Source organism: Eleutherodactylus coqui, chromosome 4 (assembly GCF_035609145.1).
Source record: "Eleutherodactylus coqui strain aEleCoq1 chromosome 4, aEleCoq1.hap1, whole genome shotgun sequence".
NCBI classification, from domain to species: domain Eukaryota; kingdom Metazoa; phylum Chordata; class Amphibia; order Anura; family Eleutherodactylidae; genus Eleutherodactylus; species Eleutherodactylus coqui.
The window spans coordinates 27,681,734-27,704,685 of record NC_089840.1 but is presented as its reverse complement, the minus strand read 5'-3'; the positions used below and the strand labels follow the sequence as shown (position 1 = coordinate 27,704,685).

The following is a 22,952-nucleotide window of genomic DNA, read 5'->3' as shown; positions in this document are numbered from 1 at the left end:
TTCATTTTTGCTCCAAAAGATACGCTAAGGCTTATTCTCAGAAGATGTCTTATTTTGACGCAGATCAGCTGAGTCACTTACCCAGCAGACTCGGTCCAGGTCTTTCCTGCTGCTCTCCAGAGACCCGGAGTGGTTCCTGCAGTCCTCAGCCGCCCCCATAGGATCACTTCCTGGTTACGGGATTCATAAATCCCGCCTCCATGAAGCTGTAGCTGTGATTGGTTCTTTGAGCGCTGCATTGATTGGCTGAGCCACGACTCAAAGAACCAATCACAGCCATCACTTCATGAAGGCGAGATTTATCAATTGGCTGAGCCATGGCTCAGCCAACTCATAAGGGCCTAGACCAAGCCTACTGGGTAAGTTACTGGGCTGACCTGTGTAAAAAATGCAGTAAAAATGCAGCAATTGTGTTTTTACGGCCCTTTTCATGCACCTAATACATTCTTATTAACTCTTTTATGAGGTCAGATTTGACCAAGGACAACTTCTGCATGGAGTTTGTATGTTTTCTCTGTACTTGTGTTTCTTCTCCTCCTGCGGAGGAATAAGACAGAAGAAGCTTGGTGGCTCAGTGGTTAGCACTGTTGCCTTGCATCACTGGGGTCCTAGGTTTTAATCTGATCAGGTAGATGTTGTCCTTTTTGAACCTAGGACCCCGATGTTGTAAGGCAACAGTGCTAACCACTGAGCCACATTGGAGGGGAAGGATGAATTTTAGTGGATTTGGTCCAAAGCAAAGTTCAACTGTTTTGGGATCTCTCAACACTATTTTTGGGCTCCTGGGGCAGGGGCTGCTGAGTCCGGGCATGTCACTCTCATGCTCACCTGCCTCCCTGTTACCTGGCTGTCCACTTGGGAAGTCACCACTTGGTCCATTGAATGGACTCCTCTCTTTATCCTGTGCTTGCACACAAACACTGTCCATAATGAGGGCACATGTAGTCCATTTTTTTTTATCATGGTCTGTCAGTTCTTCCTAGTATTTAACACGTAGTTTGCAGCACGTTGTGTTTCTCTGTGTGCTCTGTAGCTGCTGATAATTTATTATTTATACTGGGGTAAAATAAACGTTTATGGAAACTTTTACTTTTGAGTGATTTTCTTTTATTGTAATTGTTATCCACAACATTACCACAAGAGGGCGGAATTGTCTTACAAATGCAAACATAGGTTTGTATCATGATTGCTGTCCAAGGGTGAGTTCACACATAGCGGAAATGCTACGGATTTTTGGAGTGAAAATCTGCTGCATTGGTACGGATTTTGACTTGAAATTTCGCCCCTCGCAATCAGCTGCCCCTCAGTGCAGCCCTTACATCCTCACCCGACAACCACTACCAAGCGCTGCATCCGCCAGTCAGGTGTTGTGGAAGTGGGAGCATCACCTGCCCAGTGGCTGCAGCAGCTTAGAAGGTGAGGGCTGCTCCATGCGCTCCAGTTGTCTGCAGCTGTTTTCGAGCCAAAATTCACACCAATTGGCAAGCGCGATATCACACTCGTCCAACTCTAGCCTAAGAAAGGTAGACTAGATTTACCATTGATCGTTTTTTCACGATCATAGATGACTGATCTTAGGTACGAATGAGGGGTCTAGTTTAAAAATGATTTTATTTTTGGTGACCCAGCAGTGTTAGTGATGGATTAACCTCTTCATGACTAAGCCCGTTTGTGCCTTAACTTTAGTTGTTTTTTTATTAACCATTTAGGAGACGTATGAATTTAACATTAATTATCATTTCGAGGACCACTTTGTCTTCCTGCTCCAAGCCAAGATTGAAAAGGCTCATAGGTGTCAGAATGGTAGATACCCCCACGTATGACCCCATTTAAAAAAATATACCCCTCAATGTATTCACTGAAGGGGGTCAAATATTTTGACCCCAGTTTTTTTTTTTTCAGGAATTAATGGAGAAAAAAAATAAAATTTGATACTCTGATTTGAAGCTGTAGGTCCTGAACCTTGTTTATGGAGAGGAGGGAACGCTGATTTCCTGAATCCAGTATTATTCCTGGGAAGGACTTTCTTTGGCTAGGGGTGGTCTCTGATTTCTCCCAGTTGATTATCCAGCGTAGACGTTGCAGGAGTTGGATGGTTGTAGCTAGATGGGCCATCAAGAGATCCCTGGCTTTCACTACCACTACGGCTGGGTTCACACGGGGCGGATTTGCTGCGGTTTGCCATTGCACATCCGCACTGCCACAAAACCGCTGCATTTGCAGTGCAAATGTGTTTGGCCAAAAAGCTGTTCTCACAGGGTGGAATTTTTCCGCACTGCAGAAATGCAGCTGCAGCGTGGTTTTAGAATATGCAGCTGTCAACTCTTGTTTTTTTTCTGCAGCACTTTTTTGCACATAGCCTCCATGGACGCAGCAAAATCCGCACTGCAAAAGTAAAAAAGCGCTGCGGAAAAAAAACGCTTGTGCATTTTTCGAGCTGAAAGAGTGGCCAAAGCATGTATGAAAATCCCCAAGCCTAAAAGAACCTTTGAAGCGGTTTTGCCACAGTAACTGTTCTTCTGCAGCAAAACCGCAAGGAAAAAACCTCAGCAAATCCGCCGTGTGTGAACCTAGCCTAAGAGGTCTCCTAGGTATAGGACTATTAGAATCGACCTTTGCCGTAGACTGGCTGTCAGCCCCACCACGAGCTTTGTGAAGATACTGGGGTGGGGCAAGGATACCTTGAATGGCAGGCACGTAAACTGGAAGTGGCGCAGCTTCCCTCCCACGGGTAATACAAACATGTGGAACGTCTGGGAATCAGCGTGAATTGGCACATGGGAATAGGCATCCTTTAGGTCTATTGATGCCAAACATACACCTTTTCACCAATTTTACTGTGGAGTTTATGGTCTCCATCCTAAACCTCCTGTATTTATTGAAGTGTTGAGGGGGTTTAGATTTATGGTCGTGCAGTTTTTGTCGCCGGTCTTATTGATTAGAAATAACCTGGAATAATGTCCTGTATTCTGCTTGACCAAGGAAACTGGAGTTACCGCCTGCAACTGCAATAAGTCCGCAGTCCCGGTTGAAGAAGGTGTAATTGGGGTTTAGTGCCCAAGGTTACCAGAATGTTTTGTTTGGGGCAAGAGAGGAATTCTATCAGGTACCCTTCTTTTAATATCTTGGGGATCCAGGTGATATCTGAGAGTCATGGCCACCTCTACAAAACGGCCTGGAATCTCACCCCCACTGGAATGGCATTATGGTCTTGACATATGAGCGCACCCGTGATATAGAAGCGCTTTCGGACCTGACTGCAGGTCTCCTGCCCTGAACTCTGAGCATCATACAAATGTATTGAGACGGAAGCATAAGAAGGGCCAGGATGGACTCATTTGACTCCAGCTTTTTGTTGCACCGTGCTGATGGGAAGTCAGAATTTGGCACAAGCAGCATAACTTAATGGACCCTGAAATCTTGCAGAGGAAGAAGTATCCTCTTTAACCCCAATTGTTGGGGGGGGGGGGCGCGCTTATATGCAAGCTGGAGTCATCTGACCAGGTGAGGTTTCTCCACCACTCCGTGATCCAATTTTACAAATTATACATTTGGCCACTTTAGATGGAGTGCTGGAGTCGTATTCAGCAGCTGTAAAACTGATCAGGGATATTCCCGAGATCCATTTTAGGGTACGTGACCATCACTTTTAGGCCAGTGACACACTGCTGTATGTTGGCCGTTTAGCATCTGTAAAACAGAAATGAGTCTGTCCTGGCCATTCTTATGTTTCCATCTCAATACATTTGTATGATGCTCAGAGTTCAGGGCAGGAGACCTGCAGTCAGGTCCGAAAGCTCTTTTATATCACGGGTGCAAAACGGAGGCCAAAATACAGCAGAGTGTCACCAGTCTTGTGTGTCTCCATCAAAAGTACCCACAGGGAATATCCTGGTCCTCTATCACTCTGTACACCCTCAGAAGCAGTAGCATGGAGGACATAATACAGCAGTACTGAGCAGTGCAGAGGTGAATACAGCAGAGAGAGATAAAAACATGGCAGTTATAGTCTGACCTCTCTGTGAACAAATCTTTGTGCAAGGATTGGATCCATAAATTTAGAGTATGTGATCAGTGCAGCTTCGAAGGAGTGCGGAGGAGGAGAGGGCAAAATTTTTTTTTGTAATAAGGTATATTACAAAGCCTCATCCTTACCTGCGCTATTGATTTATGTGGAAAAGTCACTCTTTACATGCAAGAGCCCTTTTGCACTGAGCGATTACCGTTCCGATTCTTGCTGGATCGCGGGAATCTGAATGATAATCGTTCAGTGTAAATGCTTGCAGCAACTGAATGTCGAAACAATAATTCATTTGCCATTCAGATAGTGCATGCACTAAAAAAACAAAAAACAAAATGATGACTGGACTGTGTAACCAGGTGACGAACAGCCGCCTGTTAAATGGAAATGAAGGTAGGTGGCCGGAAGCAGTCTCTGGCATGCACTGCCTGTAATCACTGAGCACTTATCGCTTGGATGACTAGTGGGAGGTTCTGTGGTAAACGGTGGTCCCATGTAAAAAGCCCCTGAGTTTTCCTCCGTTGTGCAGAGTTCTTCCTCAATGACTTGGCAGAGATAAAATGATGGTTATGAAAAGGCTTTAATTTACAAAGGCACAAAATCAGAGGTGGATAAAGCACATAAAAATGCAGTAAAACCAAAGCGTCCGACTTCCCAGAACTTAACAGCAGGCTATTAAATAAAAAGGCAAATCAGATTAGACAATCAGGAAAGATACGGCGGTTCTGCTTATAAAGACCTTGTACACTACAGTGTAGAGGCTCAGTGCAACCTCCAAAGTGTATGGAGGTGTAATACAGACTTCTACATATGGTACCTCTAATGTCATGGGACACAGTCTCCTCTACCAACACGGCTCCTAGGTGACATCTCCATAAGGCGCACACTAGCTGTGCATTTGATTTGTACCCGAGAAGCTCAGGTGCAGCTCACATTGGATGCCACGTGGTCATGCATCGGTCCATGAAACAGACAGGCAAGAGACCATCAATGTGCATGTCCTTAGACATAATGGGGCCATGTGACTATCTGTAGATTGGCACAGATAGCCCAAAGTACATCAGTGTAGGGGGGCCCTAATACAGATGTACCAATTGGCAGCACATGTAGTAAGAAGGCACACGGCTCCTGTCACCTGCATGGTGCTTACTGCTCACAAAGGAGAACGTTCAATAGAAATCCGCCATTATTATATCAAATTATACAGAAAGCAAAGCCCTGCAACAATAAACCCCACATCCATTAATTTGTAGTTTTGGGCAAAAAAAAAAAAAAAGATACAATTCCAATATGTTACCAAGTGCAAATAGCAATATACAGATGGTTCTGGGGGCATTCAAACTATTGAAATCCTCAAATGAACCCAATTGTAGGGCAGAAAAATAAGACTTCTGAATACCCAGAAGTCTCTTCATCTGATAACTAACGACCGCGTCAAGCTGGCCTAGCACTTTTAGCTTAGGGCTATACAGTGACTTTGGCTGTACTGGTTGTGCAGTCAGAAATGGCAGTATAGACCTGTGACCCTGCCATCTAACAGAAGCCAATGCAGTAGTGTTGCAGCTTGCACGTTGCCACAGCCACAGCTCACTAATAGCAAGAAAAGCATCGTTTCTGCATTTTCTTACAATCTGCAGGTTGTGATTACTTGCACTGTGTTGACTTAAACAGGTTTTCCAGAAAAAGCGCAAGGATGACAAATTCTCAGGGCAACCCGTGTTGTGACCCAAGTTGGCATGCAGCCCTAGGTTACTCTCCTGTTCTATTGTGTCAGTACAGGGGAATTCTGAACTATCAGGTGCCAAATAAATGGAAGTTTATTGTAAGACCGATTTCACAGAGTATTATGGGCGTCTGTTATACAGACAAGTGTCCTGAACTCAGTGCATTAGATCCCGATATACTTTGATTTCAGGTAAGAACCATAGCCAGGCCAATATACCTGTATTACAGATGCATATATGGGCCCGGCCTAGGGTTGTGGGAAACCAGCTATAAAGCCAGACACATATTTGTTATAAAGATGTAGATAATATAACATGAACACAATATACCTTTTTTTAATAGAAACTCCTGACTTAGTTGATGTGTAAGCATGCATGTTAGGAATCGGTCACCATGCACATGGCCGGAGGATTGTAAGCGGTGAACTAATGGGTTAAAAGTTCTCTGGTCATTTTCTGAATACCGTATGTCCGTTACATGTAAAGGAGGAGCATTTTTACAAAATTGTACAACGCAGCCAACGGCCTCGCGGCCCAATGCTATCGTCTATATACAGTTGCTAGTATCATACAAGTTAATGTAGTGTCCGTTAGCAAACAAATGACACGGTTCATCTTTCAGTCCTGGAAAATAAATCACAACGTTCCATCAGTAGCCGAAAATACAAGTCCACACGTGGCGGAAAGCTTTCTATGGTCAGGTGGTTAATCGACTCCCAGAGCCTTCAGCTGGCGCTCGATCTCTTCATCCGAGATGGCTTTAGTAGAGGCGGCGGAGGGAAGGCCTTTGGCTGCTGATGGCGCTTTTGCCATCTAAAATGATAAGGATAAGAAGATTAGGGGTGAGTAGTGCAAAGCGGAATGTAGTAGATGCAGATTATTCATTCAAATGCAAGTATTCCACGGGAGGACGACAAAACTGAGTAAAAACCTGAGTCACATGAAGACTGGCACAGATTACCTCCTTAAAGAGGACCTTTCATGCCAGCGAGGCCGACTACATAGGCAGCGGCAACCTCGCTGACTGTCTTTTTTCCTTCCCTTGCAGTGGATTTTTTTAGATTTGGCTCCTGCCACTGTGAATATGTCAAGTGGGCGTTCCTCACTGTCATCGAGTAATGAGGACTGCCAGAGTATAAACAAGAGCCATCACTAGAGTCAGCAGAGCCGCAGCTCCAAAACTATACAGGGGGCGCTGCTGACATGACAGGTCCTCTTAAGAACACAACTACAATGTGATTGGCTTCTTCGTACAGCATCGCTTCTCATTTACTACTAGATGGGTGCAGGCATTGCTAAGTGCGGGGAGCTGTATGGCAGCAGGATAGTCACCCCTGGAAGAAACACTACTAGAGAATAGCTTTTAGGGTGCATTCCCACAAACGTATATCGGCTGGGTTTTCACGCCGAGCCGATATACGTTGTCCTCGTGTGCAGGAGGGGAGGGAGAATGGAAGAGCCAGGAGCAGGAACTGAGCTCCTGCCCCCTCTCCGCCCTCTGCACTATTTGCAATGGGGAGAGGCGGGACGGGGCGGGGCTAAGTTCTGAGAATTAGCCCCGCCCCCCATTGCAAATAGTGCAGAGGGGCGGAGAGGAGGCAGAGAGGGGGCGGGAGCTCAGTTCCTGCTCCTGGCTCTTCCATCCTCCCCCCCCTGCACACGAAGAGACGTATATCGGCTCGGCGTGAAAACCGAGCCAATAGACGTTCGTGGGAGTGCACCCTTACCCACAGGCTTTACCCCCTGATCCTAAATGATGCACATGTATATCCTCAAGATTCAGGACTCTAAACAACAAGGACCAGCTGTATTAACAGCCAACACCCAGCCACAATCAGCACGAGTGCCAATCGCGGCTATTAACCCTTTAAAGCAAACCTGCAAGCTGAAACACTGTCCACACTGCAGGCATCATGTTATAGAGCCGGAGGAGGAGCAGAGAGGACTGATATATAGTTTGATGGGGAAAGATGGAGTATAATTTGTATTTTACTCATTTATATCTCTGAACATCCTGAGGTGAACAGTCCAATGGTCAAAGAACTAGTCCTCCACTGCCGTTACTTCATGGGCCATAGAGATATTTACTAAACCGGACATGTGAAGGGGGATGATCAGTCCTCTGTAAATCAGCAGAATAATTAGCCATGGCACAATTAGGTCTATTAGGCCAGTTTCATGTGAGCACTTATGTACCTGTAATATGGACGACTGACCCGGTCCAACAGTTGGTCTGCTGACCTGATCTCATGGTATCAGATTCCTATGAGATACCATTGCCTACATACAATGCTGCAAGTTCGGGTCAGCAGACCCACGGTTGCCAGGGACAGTTGTCCGCACAAGGGGCACATTAATGCGCGCTCCTGTGAAACTGGCCTTACGATGGGAATTCTGCAGTGAGGGATGATTCAGCTTTGTTAAGGAAGATCACAACAAGGACTCTAGAGGGCGCTCCGCAATCATGCAAACAAGCAGATCATCACAGTAACAAGTTACAATCTTCTACACTCCTGAAGTTCTTAGAAGATAACGTTGATGTGCACAATGTGAAAGTAGACCTAAAGGGCTGCAATATTTTACAGCCACTGCTTGCCTTAAGGGACCTGGTACTTACCTTTCCTGAGATTTCAATGCCAATCTCATCCAACACCTGGTTCACAATGTCCTGGCTCTCTTCCTCATCTTCAGAGGCATCAAAGATGTCATCCAGGGTGTCATTTACTGCAAAAGAAAGAAATGTGAAGTTACTGTCCTGTGTAGCCGGGAGACAGTGATGCATCTGGCTTGAGGAGAGCTCTGGTGCAGCCGTCTTGTCCACGGCGCCCAGAGAAAAAGCCAAAGTGACATTACTGGCACTGCAGTTAGGGGACTACAGGTAGCAGCATGTCCTGCATATCTAGTGTCCTAGGGTAGCAGAGAGGAATGAGGAGTCAAAGATCACTGCTCGTCCCTAGCTGCTGGAATTAAGGATTGTTTTAGAGGGAGCAATGTGCTATGGTAGATGAGCGTTAATCAACAAGATTGTTGCTTATCTAATGGATCTATACACGGACCATTTCAGGCTCCATTAACCCCTTGGTGACCACCAATATGCTTTTTTACAATGCTCACTAATGGGCTTTAAACCTGCATATGCATCCTTTTAAGGTGGTGGCTTAGCAGACTACTCACAGCCAGGTTCCAGCTCTAACAGCCAGGAATGGAGAAACCCCAGAACCTTGTACTTTAACCCCAACATGCCGCAATCAATAGCAACTTTAGCATGTATGCAGATGGGGGGAGGGGGGGGGGGGGCGGCTTTGTCATCCTTCACCCTGTAGTGCGATCTCAAGGTACCAATGGGTTCTTATGGCAGCCAAAAAGCTGACAAAGGCCCCCAAGTCTGCCATGTAACTATTAGGCCCCGCCTCTCACAGGGTCTAATAAGCAGTTGTCAGACTTAGTAGAATGCACTACATAAGTAATACAGCATCAAATAAATGTTCAAAAAAGTTTAAGTTAAAGAGCAAGAATAAATAAATAATTTTCTCTACAAAAAAAAAAAAAAAAAAAAACTGTTTTAAATGGATAAAATACAAAAGAAAAAAAAAAAAAGAAACAAAAAAAAATTATTTAATCTAGCATGATGAACGACGCCAAATTTGCTCTTTTTATTTTGCTTACTTTTCAAAAAATGTATTTAAAAGCAATCCATAAGTCACATGTACCTCAAACTGGTACTAATGAAAACTACAACTCCTATTGCAAAAAACAAGCCCTCTCATAGCTTCAATGCTGGAAAAATAAACTCTTCTGGGTCTTAGAAGGCGGCGATGCAGAGTCGATTGTTTATCTGTAAAAACGTATTTTTATTGTGCTAAAGTAGTAACAAAAAAAAAAAAAAAAATCTGTATGGACTTGTTAATCGGCGTAATCACGATTAATGATCTAAGAAAATGTTATTTTTACTGAATGGTGGATGCTGTAAAAACCAAACCCCAAAAACAATAATTTTCCCATCTGTATAACATTTACTGCATTTAGGGGGAGCAAACGCATCATATGTACCGCAAGTAAAAAAACTAAAAAAATAGCCCCCACACGTCAACAAGTTAAGGCTCTTGCAATGCGTCCATGAAAATTGTTTGGTCCTTAGAGCACAAACAAGGCGGGTGACTAAGGGGTTAAAGGGTGAATGAGCGATCATTTACAAAGAGCTGTTGACTGTCCATCGCCATTTACATGGGGAGATGTGCAGCCGACAAGCGAGCATTTTTATGCTTGAAGATACAATTAGCTGACAAACGAGCATTTGCTTGTTCATTGGCTAACAGTTTGCCCTTCTACTTGGTCCAACAATCAGGTGACCTCACTTGCCCGATGAATGAGCCTTTATACTAAGTGCTATAGTACGACGTGGCAGGAGCGCACCAGAAACCGGACTATTTATGAGCACTGTGTAGTAAGGACTTACTCATTTCTTCTGTCATTTCCATCTTCATATTTTCTTTCTGGAAGTTTTGCATGGTTTGCAGAGTTTTCTGTGGGTCCATCTTCTTGTTTACGGCTTGCATAGTCTAGAAGACAAGAAAAGAAAAAAATGTAAGTTTGCTCTGCAAAACCTGTCCTGTAAAGTTACAACGTGATCAAGAGCCTTAAAGAGGCTTCCCGGGACTAGGATATGGATAAACTATCAGGACCCCACCGGCCAGCTATATTAAGAAGCTACGGCCTCTTTATCACATACCAGACAGCACCATTCATTTTGTAGCGGTAGTGCCCGGTAGAGTAGTTGGATCCCATTCTAGGGCCTCTCTGCACATGGGCTACTTGACGTCACTGGCCAGTAAAGAGGCCGCAGCGCTCACCCTCTTCGAACAACTGATCGGTGGAGGTCCCAGGCAGTGGGTAGTGATCGGACACGGATGACCTATCCTTAGGACAGGTCAGCAATATTGGAGTCCCAGAAATCCCCTTTAAAATCCATCCGCATGGAGCGCTCACCTTTGCTGTAGTGGACATTGCACCGGCCATCTTCATCTGTGAGCTCATGACTTTGGTCTGCGTTGACATAGAGGTGACTTTGGAACTAACGGCGTAAGTTCTGGTTTTCTGCTTACGTAGTTGTACTAGTTGCTTCGCTAGAACTCTGCAGGCATCTCTGTTCCCTGTCTTGGCCATCTTCTTGATTTCCATTTCCTGGGGGGGGGGGGGGGGGGTGAAATAATACATTAAGCTAAACAACTGCGGACACTTGGTACGTTGCTTTGCTCCTCATAGTAATCAGGAGCTACATTTGTGCTTCTTTATGGTCTGCATAGAGTAGTTAATGATTGACATGCTGGGTATTGTAGTTATTATAGCAAGCACGTCCAGTAATACAATAAAAGAAGATTACTGCATTACTGACCTTCAGTTTGTTTTTTACCACCGGACAACAAGATCATCCTTCCAACTAACGCTGCCCAGTGAGATTATTGGACCATGTGTGTAATACAAATTACAGCTGCTCTTTGTAGTGTTCTGCACCATAGAAGCCACTCACCCCTTCCATATTAAATGCTCTATAGGACAGATGGAAGGGGTAGTCAAAGCTGCTTTGCAACAAGACTGCCCTATATCCGCCAACAGTTTAGTATAGTATTCACAGTTCTATGTAACTCAGGAGAAGTAATTTAAAGGGTTTGTCTGGTTACCAGACAATGACTTTTCGATAGGACCCTGTGTGAAAAATAAATGGTGCTATACTTACCCTTCCGCGGCCGCTTGGATCTAGCGCCCTGAGGTTTGCTGTGGCAGATGATTTTACACTAAGTCACGTGACCAGTGCAACCAGTAACAGGCTGCAGCGTCACGTTCTTGAACTCCTGGCATCATGGTCCTCAGGATGTTGGCGCCGGTGCCAGGATAACGGGAGGTGACACTGCAGCCTCTCATTGGCTGCAGCAGTCACCTGATTTCATGCGACATCATCTGTCACAGGAATCACCAGGACCGCAGCGCCGGACACCGGCAGCTACAGAGGGGTAAGTATACTTCTACTTATTATTTTCACAGGGGGTCCTACTGAAGAGGGGCTTGTCCAGCAAGTGGACAACCCTTTAAAAGTATGTACAAAGTTACTCAATGTCGCATATAAATGAATGTACAATATTCATAGAAAATTAAGGGAACCCCGATGCTGCAGACGGCGTAATGCTAACTATGGCATTTCCAGATGTGTGCTTAGTGGGAACCTGCTCACATCTACGACAAGAACTGGACACCAATGGCGGACCCGCCAATTTTGTTGCAAATCAAGCTACACAGTACGGGTCTGTGAGCAGAGGTGCCACTGTAGGACATCGGCCGTCAGGCCACCCACATGGTGTCTGTGTAGGAAAGTGTGGTCATATGCAAATGGGAAGATGCCACCTTACCCCTATAGCGCCACCTATTAGACGGTGACATTCCTTGTAATAACGACTGGGAGTGTGAGCCAAAGCCAGAGTCTTGTCCAGAAGGAAAATATAACCATGTACAAACAGAATGTTTTTGCCTCTGATCAGTGTACAGTAGGTTGCTGGCTAAGCAAGAGGCCTATAACGTGGGTCAGAAGGGGTATAGTTTCTCTAAGAAAGTGTCAGGAGACTTCTAAGGGCATGCATACTTCTTGGAAAATATGCAAATGACAAGATGGAACAATGGCTCTACAGCGCCACCAACTAGAAGGTGGCACAGTCAGAAACAGTAGCCAGCTGGAAGTTATTCCATAGAGCGCTGGCACTGCCGATACTGGGTTGATGCCCTTCTAGGGTCTTGTCCAGTTCTCCTTGTGACCTGGTATCTGCTCCATGCTCTTGAGACGGTGCTAGGAGGCACACGTTCTTGTGATTGCATGTATGGATGAGCCATCCTGGGGGGGGGGGGGGGGGGGCAGGACGAACTGTACAACCTGATTGGACTGTAAGTAATAGTGACAAAAATAAATAAAGTAAAAAAAAAAAAAACACCAGCAAAAGGCAGAATTAGAGAAGAATCAGCCATATCACCCCTCCGCTGCGCCTGTTGCCACTTTTATTTGCACCAAAACAGGAGAAATTGATTCCCATTTGCTTCTGCTTCCCAACCAGACAGATTGATATCCCTGAAGTGTAAGTGACTTGGGGATATACTGGGGTGCTTAAGTATTGCTGAATTTTTTGGAACATTGGACATATGAACATTTACTATGGAGCGACACTAGGCTTATGTTCAATCTTCTCGGTGACGTGGCCCTATTAGCCTTTCTTTATTACTGGCGCACATACTGTATTGTCTCCGTCTGGTCCTATAACCCATGTAATAACACATTCAATCATCGATTATGACACGCCGCCTTCAGTTCACCCACCAGCTGCTTCTCCTGCTTCTCCAAGGCGGCTCGGTCTCTGGTTATCGCCCTCTGAGTGCCTCTCAGCTCCTTATTCTGCTCCTTTATTATGTCTGCAAGAGAGAAAAGATGAGAAGAGAAGACGTATAAATGTCTGATTGCATTGCGTGCGATCCTCTAATTTTGCCGCTACGACGGCGGCGGACAAGAGGGACTTAATAATGTTTGTATTAGATGTTGCGGGGTCAGACGGGCGAGAGTTGTAATAATCTGCTGAAGTTACGGGAAGACTCGCATGCATGAATATTTAATAGGGGAAAGATTTAGGGACGCCGAATCTCAACTCCAAAGGCTTAAAAAGCAGCTTTTACCTTCTGTTTCTGCGAGTGCTAAAGATCTGGTTGGGAAGAAGGGAGAGAAGAACATTCCTCAGGGGGCGTATTAAATCTAATTAGGGCGTTTATAGCTTTAAAGGGCCACGGAACGGGAGAAGTAATTGGAGCCATAAAGGGAGCGCTCTCTGCAATTCTGCATTGTGCTTTCGCTACAAAGAACATTTGCAAGCAACCAGGCAGAAAAAGTTCTGGAGCCGACTAACTTCAGGAGAGAACTCCCAGCATGCTCTAGTGATGCAGGTACAATGCATCCACATTGGGAAAGCCTCTAGCGTATACTGCAAAATGTATCTGTAGGCCCCCCATTAGAGGTGGTGGGGGGGGTGAGGATGGACATACAGAAGTGAATATCAGGAAATACCCTGCGAATTACATAAACCCTCAAGAACATGTTGTGCACTTCCAATACCGCCCATTTACCTGATATGCCAATCCCTGACAATAAAAGCCACATGATATCTACACATTCCTTTGTAACCCCTTCCTACCCCAAGACGCACATGTACATCCACGGAATGACCTAGATTTATGCCATATGGATGGTATGGGCTCAGGAACTGAGATGAAGCCATCTGTAGTGGGAGCTGGCTATGACTGATAGCGGACTTCCCTCCCCAGTGTTCCCTCCCCACTGTTTCGGCAAGTACAACAGATCCCCCACCATCAACCCCTCACACGCTGCTTTCAATGCAGATCGCTGGATGCATGGATTTAACAGAGGAAAGGAGCTTTCTGAGGTCCTTGGCGCTCAGCCATGAAATCATTCAGAGCAGATGGGTTACCATAGCTTTCAGTGTAAATGGTCAGTGATAATACACTGCAGTACAGAAGTACTGCAGTCATCTTGAGTGATCATAAGATTGCACGTTTAAGTCCCCTGAACATTCAGGTTAAAAAATAAAATAGTTCATGTACAATAAAACCTTTACATGCACTTTTTTTAAAGGGAAGAGTTAAAAGAAGTTGCATGCTTGGTATGACCACAACCGTAATCACCTGTGTAATGAATTGAAAACACCATCTCACTCATGTTAGACTATGTGAAGCAAAAAAGGGAACCAAAATGCTTTAATTGGTCATTGTCCTTCCAAAAAAATAAATAATCACAATAAAAGTGACCAGAAGAAGTCCTAGGTAATGCAAAACAGTACCAATAAAACGACACACACACACACACACACAAAGCTTCGGTTAGAGCTCTAACAAGAAAAAAAGCTAATATATATTTTGGCATCATCATAATCATACCAACCTGCAGAAAAAAAGTAATCATGCCTTATAGCCGTATGGCTAAAGTGGAAGCAAAAGTCCCTAAAAAAATCGTCATATCCTTAAGGAGTTAAGATTCCAAATCCAATCTCCTTCCTAAGCCTCCAGCAGGAAGCGTCGCTACAATAAAGAGATAACATCCCAGCTGATTTAGCATGAGAATATGGAGATCGTAGAGAACGGGTGAGAAATCCCTCATTGTCAAGTACTCCGAGGGTCCACAAGGGTTAATACTCCCATTACCGGCACCAGAGAGACCCGCCGGCGATCTGCCACTTTATACGGGTGCTAAAAATTATGTTTCGATACAAAATACTCCAGATTTCAGCACTTAATATTGTAGCAAATAAAGTCCCCGGACCTGCAGTGACTTGAGATCCTCCTCCTTCGCACGCTCCGTCCTCGAGGCTCCACTATACAGTTCTTCATCTTCGATCGGGAATGGATCTGGGGTCTCTGCATACTCACCACCATGAGGTCCGTCGCAGCAGACGAGATCCTACAAGTGCGGGCTGCGTGGCAGTGCCATGCCCACTTATACTGTGCAGTAAGTTACGCCAATTGGTCCAACGCTGCCGAGGGGGAGGGCTGCCCGTAACTTACTACTCGCAATACCAACATGTAGCTTTTTTTTCTCTCGGAAGGGGGGAGACTAATTTTAAAGGAAGATACAGAAATGATGAGCGGGGTTGGCACACTGTTGGGGTATATACTGTGATCACGAGTTGGTATAGAGCCAGTCTGAGGACAGGATGGCATGAAGCAGACCTATGTGAATTTACAGCACATTATGCATCTTATTTGGCCATTTTCTTATTAAATGACTTTATAACATCCCATATCCATCGCTGCACAATACAACCTGTTCATTGCAAGTTCTTCTGACGGACCTTTCCCATTTCGAAGAGCGATGACTTCTAACAACTGTCGCCGTTTCAGGTTTTCCTGGTCATAAAATGTCATACGGCGAGACACCAGGGAGACGCCCGTCTATCCGCAGCTCTCCAGAGACGCACAACTCTGCGCTAATTTGCTCTGCCACCGTGCCACAAGGAATACAGGTCATGCAATAAAGAATTATTCCCCTCCTGTATCATCCGGAGAGGTTTATACATCGCTGTCAGCATTAATGGGGTGTGCGCTGATTTATATATAAGTCATGTGTTATTTCCATAAAGCTCCTGATGACATATCGCTCCGTGTCACCTGCGATGGATACAGATGTATCACAGTATGTACACAAGACTTTCCAATAAGGAGAAGGGGCTATACACGGCAGGAATACACAAGTCTGTTCTGTCTGCAGAGCCTGGATTGTGTGTGACTGTAGTATGCAGACTATCCACTAGAGGGAGCAGTCTGACAGAACAAGGACAACCGCATTCACATTACAGGAGGTCAGAATAACGGAGCAGAAGTGGCGATCGAGGCGTCTTTGTGCCGTGCAGGTTTACAAGTAAGAGTCTAATAAAAGTGACGATTTTCCCGCACATGGTCCGTCCAAATCCAAGACGGACAGAACTTGTGTGGGAAGAGAGACCCTTCTTGAATAGGTTAATTCACGCCTGATTTATTTTTTTTTTTTCGCTCTCAGTACAATAGTCAGAGTTTGAAAGATTGCTGCGTGTCTTATTCTTGTTTGAGAAACGACCTTTATTTTCTATGGGAGAGTAAAGAACGGATCAGAATTCCACACCATGCGAGTTGCAGCTAATTCACAGCACGTTCCTATTCTGGCGGGCGGTCACCGATTCAACAGATGGGTGTTTTTGGCGCACACTTTTTATGTTCATTGCTAATTCACACTGGGCGTCCTTTTCATTCTTTCAGCCCATTCTGACTAAGGCTAGGTTCACATGGAGCGGAATTGCCGCGCGGCGGCTCCTAATCTCGGGATTAGCCAGCAAAGTGGCTGAAATTTTGCAAAAGTCTCGTCCACGTGCTGCGGCTGAGCCGCGTGGAAAAGGACATGCGGCGCGGGAAACAAAGATGTAGCATGTCAGTTTTTTTTCTCTGCAGCGGCCTCTTTCCTCTCTATGCGGAGAGAAAGCCACATTGGAATGCCGACGGCGAAACCGCTCCAAAACCTGCGCCTAAATGCCATGGGGTTTGAACTGCGCTTTTCCAGCGAAGTTATCGAGGTTTTTTTTGGTGCGACCATTCCATGAGAATTCCACTGAAAATCCGTCCCGTGTGACCCCAGCCTAATAGGGCAGCTGATGCCATTGACGTCTCCATGTAAATGGCCAATAACATAAAACAATAGACTGGAAGGCGACTCCCTCCATAATAACGAGTCTACCGGAGAACGCCACATTTATTTTCCTGCTGAATTTGCACACAAATAAGAAAACCTCCGATCGCTTCTATAGGAGATAAGTATACGGGGGGTAAGAGACGACTGTGGGTCCCCTAGGACAGCTCTGAGGGTGCAGAGAGCCAAAATACAGGCGCGCCTGAGGTGCACGGACAGAGGTGTAGCTCTACCTACATGCAGATATATGTGACGGCTTTTTTAGCTCAGTTTACACGGATGCAGATGTGAGCGTAAGGCTTGTTCAGAAGTCCCTTCACTCCCGGCACACAAAGGGTCAATCAACGCCACAAATGATTTGTAGCTACAACATCATAAAGTCAGAGCATAAAAATAATTAGTGTCACATGTGAATGGGGAAACATTGTTGCTGTTCTGCTCTGACAGTAAACGCAGCATCAGGTAGAGACCCCGAGAACTGTGCCCACCCTGCCAACTTGGTGCCAATTGTACCGTGCCCACAGCAGCGACTTCCATCACTCACAATACTGTTAAGGCCCGAATACGGCGTAGGAGCATTCCTCTGAACGTTCATTCACTCGGGCTATTTAAAAGGCCAATGAAGAACCAACAAATGAGCGACTGCCCCTCTGTTGACTGGTCACTGATTTGGCACCATGTATATGGGGCAAAGTGTCTTCATGGGCATTGATTTTAATAGGGAACCTTGCATCGCCCAGCATACAAGGCATTAAAGGTCCCATTGAAATCAGCAGGCAATGCATTCCGAGGGCCGTAAAACGTTAGGCACGTGTATACATGGCTCCATTCAAAAGAACGGACTTCATATTTGCACACGATCTGCGCTTCTCACAACACACAGATCTCACGCAATTTCCTCAACCGCGTGAAACCAAAAAAAATGCTGCTTCAAAACCCACGCGGACTGTCGGCAGCACAAACGAGACTTTAGCAAACGTCGGCCAGTTTGCTGCTTAGTCTCAGGGTTAAAAATGCCGGCAGAAATCCCGCCCCGTGTGAAGCGAGCCTTAGAGCGCGTTCACGTGCAGCGGATTTGCCGCAGACTCTCCACATGGAAAATCTGCGGTATTTACAGCAGCAGTAAAGTGAGGAGCGGGTGAATTTCGCACCAAATGATGCAGATTTTTTCAGCTGGGGAAAATCTAGAGCAAAATCAGCGATGTGTGAGCGCGTCCTTAGGGGCGCTGGCGCGAGACAACCTTTTAAAAATAGAGCCAAATCTTGTAAAACAATAGATGCAGCGGTCCTTACCCGTCCTCAGCTTGGGCGAGCAGGCGCTGCCGCCCCACGGTCCTTGCGGTCTCCCACATGCCCACTGCAGCCAATCACATGCAGTTCTCCTGGCATCATGGCTCCCTGTATGCCAGGAGAACGGCATCTGACCACTGCGGCCTGTGATTGGCTGCGGCAGTAAGGTGGTGGCCATTTTTTTTTTTTTTTTTAAACAAAGACCAGGAGTACCCGGGGCTGCAACGCTGGATGGCCCGGAGAGAGAAGGGGTAAGTGCTGTTTGAACAGACTTGGATCCATTTATAACAAGCTGCCTCACACCCAGACATCCCCTCTAAATAGTCTTTACTATCCTTTCCATACGAGATCTAGGATCTACTGGCGATGACCGGTGAAGGTCGCTTTGATGATGTAGAAAGTTCATCGTGTCCGTTGACTAAAACGTGGCAGATGCTTCCCAAAGAAAAAAAAAAAAACATTGTATACGAAAGAAAGCTTTCAGCGTTAACCGATCCGTAATAACTGTATAGAATTCTGAGAAACTAGAAATGCAAAATTTTTAAAATATATATATTAATTAGAAAACAATATAAAAAAAGTAAAGAAAAGGAAAAAAAAAAAACTGCGGCGCAGCACACAGAAGGGGGTTCATAAAAAAATTAAGAGAACTGACGACTATTTTCTGGAGTTTATAAAGTATTTTTCGGCGCAGTAAAGCACCTCCAGACGCTGCGGCAACAACACTTCTATCATCACATCCCTTCTCCTTCCCCCCCTTTGCTCCCGTTGGCACAGGTTTACGTCACACATCCCTCTGATAATACTGCTCGTCATTCACTACTGGAATCCCCGATGCCCGTCCCTTCTGAGTCACCTTTATGACTCCGCCCCTTTCTCATCACCTGATGAGTCGGTGACATCAGTTCCGAGTCTTACGCCGGATCACGTGGATAAATAAGTCTCGAAATAACTTCCGGATAGAAGGAGCTAAAAATGGAAGCCCTGTCATTGGCAAAAATCAGACCGTTCTAAAAACTTCCAGCACGCGCGGGGTGCATAGCAAGACAAACTGCTTCTAAGACTTCCACAGACAGATGTAGCAGAGCCGTGTTTGTGATTGCTGATGTATGCAGTAGGTTGCAGTCCTGTGTAACACTACAGATTACTAGACAACGCTCCTGCCCCTTACAGACCCGGCTCTGCTACATCTTACAGTGTCAGCTCTGCTACATCTTACAGTGTCAGCTCTGCTACATCTGCAGGGCTGCAGCCGTCCTGCTTTAATGTTTCACATCTACAGAATCATAAAAGCAGAATTTGTAGTTCTGAATAACCCAGATATAGACTTAATCCGGGGATAAATCCTCTTACCAGCAGCAGGAGCGAAGAATCAGAAGACCCACACAAACCCCCACAATCATTCTGCTAACATCCCCTCCTGATGGGCTAGATACGGTGATGCCAACACGGACACTGCAGTGGCCGGGGGGGGGGGGGGGGGGGGGGGGGATTGGTGGGCATCAATGTAGACGGAGACTCAGACACAATGATGGGGACGGAGGGGATGAGATGTGGCAATGCAGATGACAATGACAGGAGGAGGACGAGGGCCAGCTGCTGCTGCTGGGGGAGGATGGGCAAACCTGGCAAATGGGGTTACAGGATAGGCACTGGGTTGCAAAGGTGACAAGTTTAGGGGCAAACCTTGCAAGTAGCAGAAAGTGAAGGGCACTGGGTGGCACAGGGATAGGAGCAATTAGGGAGAGGAGATGATGGGCACCGGGTGACAGAGCTATAAAAGGGACACTGACAAGTATGGAGAGGAGATGATGGGCACAGGATCACAGGTATAGGGGGGTAGATATCAGGCACTGGTGGCAAAGGTAACAGGCAAACCTGGCAAAAGGGAGGGATAAGGGGGAACGAGGCGGCACAGGTATAGGGGAAAAATATGGTAAGTGGGGAGAGGAGATGATGGGCACCAGGTGGCACAGGGGATAAGTGTAAAGTGCAGACATGGCAACCAGGTGTCGGGGGTGAGATGATGGGCACCAGATGACAGGTATAGGGGCAAACCTAGCAAGGCGGTGGGGGGTAGATCATGGGCACTGGGTGGCAAAGGTGACAGTGATACATCTGGTAAATGAGAAGAGATGATAGGCACCAGGTGGCACAGGTGACAGTGAAGGACCTGGTAATTAGAAGAGAGATGATGGGCACCGGGTGGTACAGGAATAGAGGACAAATCAGACAAGTGGGGGTAGACAACAGGTGGCACAGTTGACAGGTATAAGGGGCAAACCTGGTAAGTGTGTGGGGGGGGGGGGTAGATGATGGGTACTGGATGGCAAAGGTGGCAGGTACAGGAGGCAAGCCAGGCAAGTACTAGGAGATGATGGGCACCAGGTGGTACAGGTATAGGGGCACATATGGCAAGTAAGGAGAGATTATGGGCAGCAGGTGGCACAAATATAAGTGGCAAACCTGGCAAGTGTATGGGGGGAGCTGTTGGGCACCGGATGACAGGTATTAGGGGCAAATTTGCCAGTTGGAGCATAGATGGGCAGCAGGTGGCACAGATGACAGGTATAAGGGGGCAAACCTGGCAAGTGGGTGTAGGAGGGAGAGCTGATGGGCACCGGATGACCGGTAAAAGTCAGAAAATGTGACGGGCAGCAGGTGGCACAGATGACGGGTATACGGTGTAAACGGGGCGGGTATACAAGGTCAAAATGAGACGCCCTCCGAGGCACATTTAACCCCGAACATTCCTCCATCACCGCCGCCGCGAGGAGCGACAATTCTCATCCTTCAAAGTAAAAAACATGGGCGTTTTTGCAGTCCACCAGTGATGGCGGCAACGTATGGCGCTCACCCACACCGGCACAGGGGGGCGCTGGGTATATTAATGGCACGGAGTTACCAGGGGAAACACCTGGACTACTGGAAAAGTATACAATGGCACGGCTGCCCCGTATATGAACTACCCAGGTGCCAATTACCAATCAGAACTGTCATAGGGCCGCTGCCAGGGTGTGAGGTGAGGGGCGCAGGAAGGGGTTAATAGTCAATGACGAACTAAAACCTGCCGGACGAGAAGAGTAAAGGGGGGCAGAGATGGCGCCAGGAACGGGCGAGGCCATGGCGGCAGTCAGGCTGGCTGGCGGTCACTCACCGTCCACCGTCTTCTTCTTGAACAGGGAGGCCATGTCCGCCGCTCGCCGCACTTCCGTATTCACTGCACAACCAGGAACCGGTCACACAGCTTCCCCCCCTCCTCTCACGTGATCCGACAAGCCGCGCCCCCTAGACCACGTGATCTCATCATCGCCTCACACATTCCCGCCCTTTTTCCGTGATGTCAGTAGCGCCCAGAGAAGCTCGCCGAGCTGTGGTCACGTGACCCTCTCTGAGGTGTTGAGCGCCGGCGGGCTGCGGGGAGCGGCGCTGTCTCTGGTCAGTAGTATATAGAAGGCTCTAGAAGAGTATATAGAGTCCATTTTACCACAGGAGTATATGAGGCCCCTACTGTGTATCTTGGGGAATAAGAGAAACCGCTTTGAACCCCAATATTGATAAACCCGAACATGAGCCGACCCTGACAGGAAACACGGATGATTCTCCCCTTACTTTGTAGGAGCCGTGCGCACATGTGAGAAACATACGCTAAAAAATGAGTACAAGCGCATGCGTTTTTAAGGAAGTCTGTTGGCACTGTTTGGGCTCCCAGCTGGCAGAGGTCCGATGATCTGAAGAGTTTGTTGGTACTTGTAGTATTTTTCACTGCGCCGTCACTCTCCAGACCTAGCCCAGTATTTGTGCCGCGCTATATACCAATTAGAGGTGCACCGTCTGGGGGCGTTCCCGCTCTGTCTACAGTCCGGCTCTCTCTTTGCCCGTTGATGAAGAAACCGCAACCATTGAGTGCTTGAGAGAACCGGACAAAAGGTATAAGTGGCAAACCTGGTAAGTGGGGGTAGATGATGGGCAAGGGTGGCAGGTACAGGGAGATGATGGGCACCAGGTGGTACAGGGGCAAATCTGGCAAGTAGGGAGACATGATGGCAGCAGGTGGCACAGGTGACAGGCATAAGGGGCAAATCTGGCAAGCAGTTGTAGGGGGAGAACTGATGGGCATCGGATGACAGGTATAAGGGGCAAATTTGACAAGTCAAGTATAGATGATGGGCACCATGTGGAACAGGTATAGGAACATATATAGCAAGTAGAGAGATGATGGGCAGCGGGTGGCACAGATGACAGGTATAAGGGGCAAATTTGCCAATGGAGGAGAGATGATGGGCACCTGGTGGCACAGATGACTGGCAGCTATAAGCTGTAAACGAGGCGGGTGCTTTTGTAATGTCTCCAGCTGTGCCCACTAGAGACGTATAATCCAGCATCATCGCGAGCGGGCAAACACGCTGTAACACTTCCCTGCCCGCATTGACGGCGGCGTATGCTCGTGACAGTCCAACCGGGTACCGACTCACTCGGTGCGGCACAAGCGCGGTGACGCTGCAACGAATGACGTTTCCATTGGTCAGGCGTGGTTTCTTCAGCGAACAGGGAGAAAGCCGGACTGCAGACAGAGCAGGAATGTCCATCGGATGGCGCACATCTAAGGGCTCATTCACACGACCATATCCGTTAAACGCAGGAGTCCCGCAGCTTTATACTGGTC

The 22,952-nt window shown here is 46.8% G+C and overlaps 1 protein-coding gene across 1 annotated transcript; it reads right to left on the bottom strand.

Annotated features, from left to right (window-relative positions):
* Window positions 1-4,582: 4,582 nt before the first annotated feature.
* CHMP2B (charged multivesicular body protein 2B) lies at window positions 4,583-21,547 on the bottom strand. Its single transcript, XM_066599146.1, has 6 exons — window positions 21,444-21,547; window positions 13,100-13,191; window positions 10,732-10,926; window positions 10,202-10,304; window positions 8,363-8,469; window positions 4,583-6,558 (listed from the first exon to the last, which is right to left on the bottom strand). Exons 1-6 carry the CDS (start codon window positions 21,475-21,477, stop codon window positions 6,451-6,453), a joined length of 639 nt encoding a protein of 212 aa, XP_066455243.1. The 5' UTR covers window positions 21,478-21,547; the 3' UTR covers window positions 4,583-6,450.
* Between the last annotated feature and the right edge of the window lie 1,405 nt (window positions 21,548-22,952).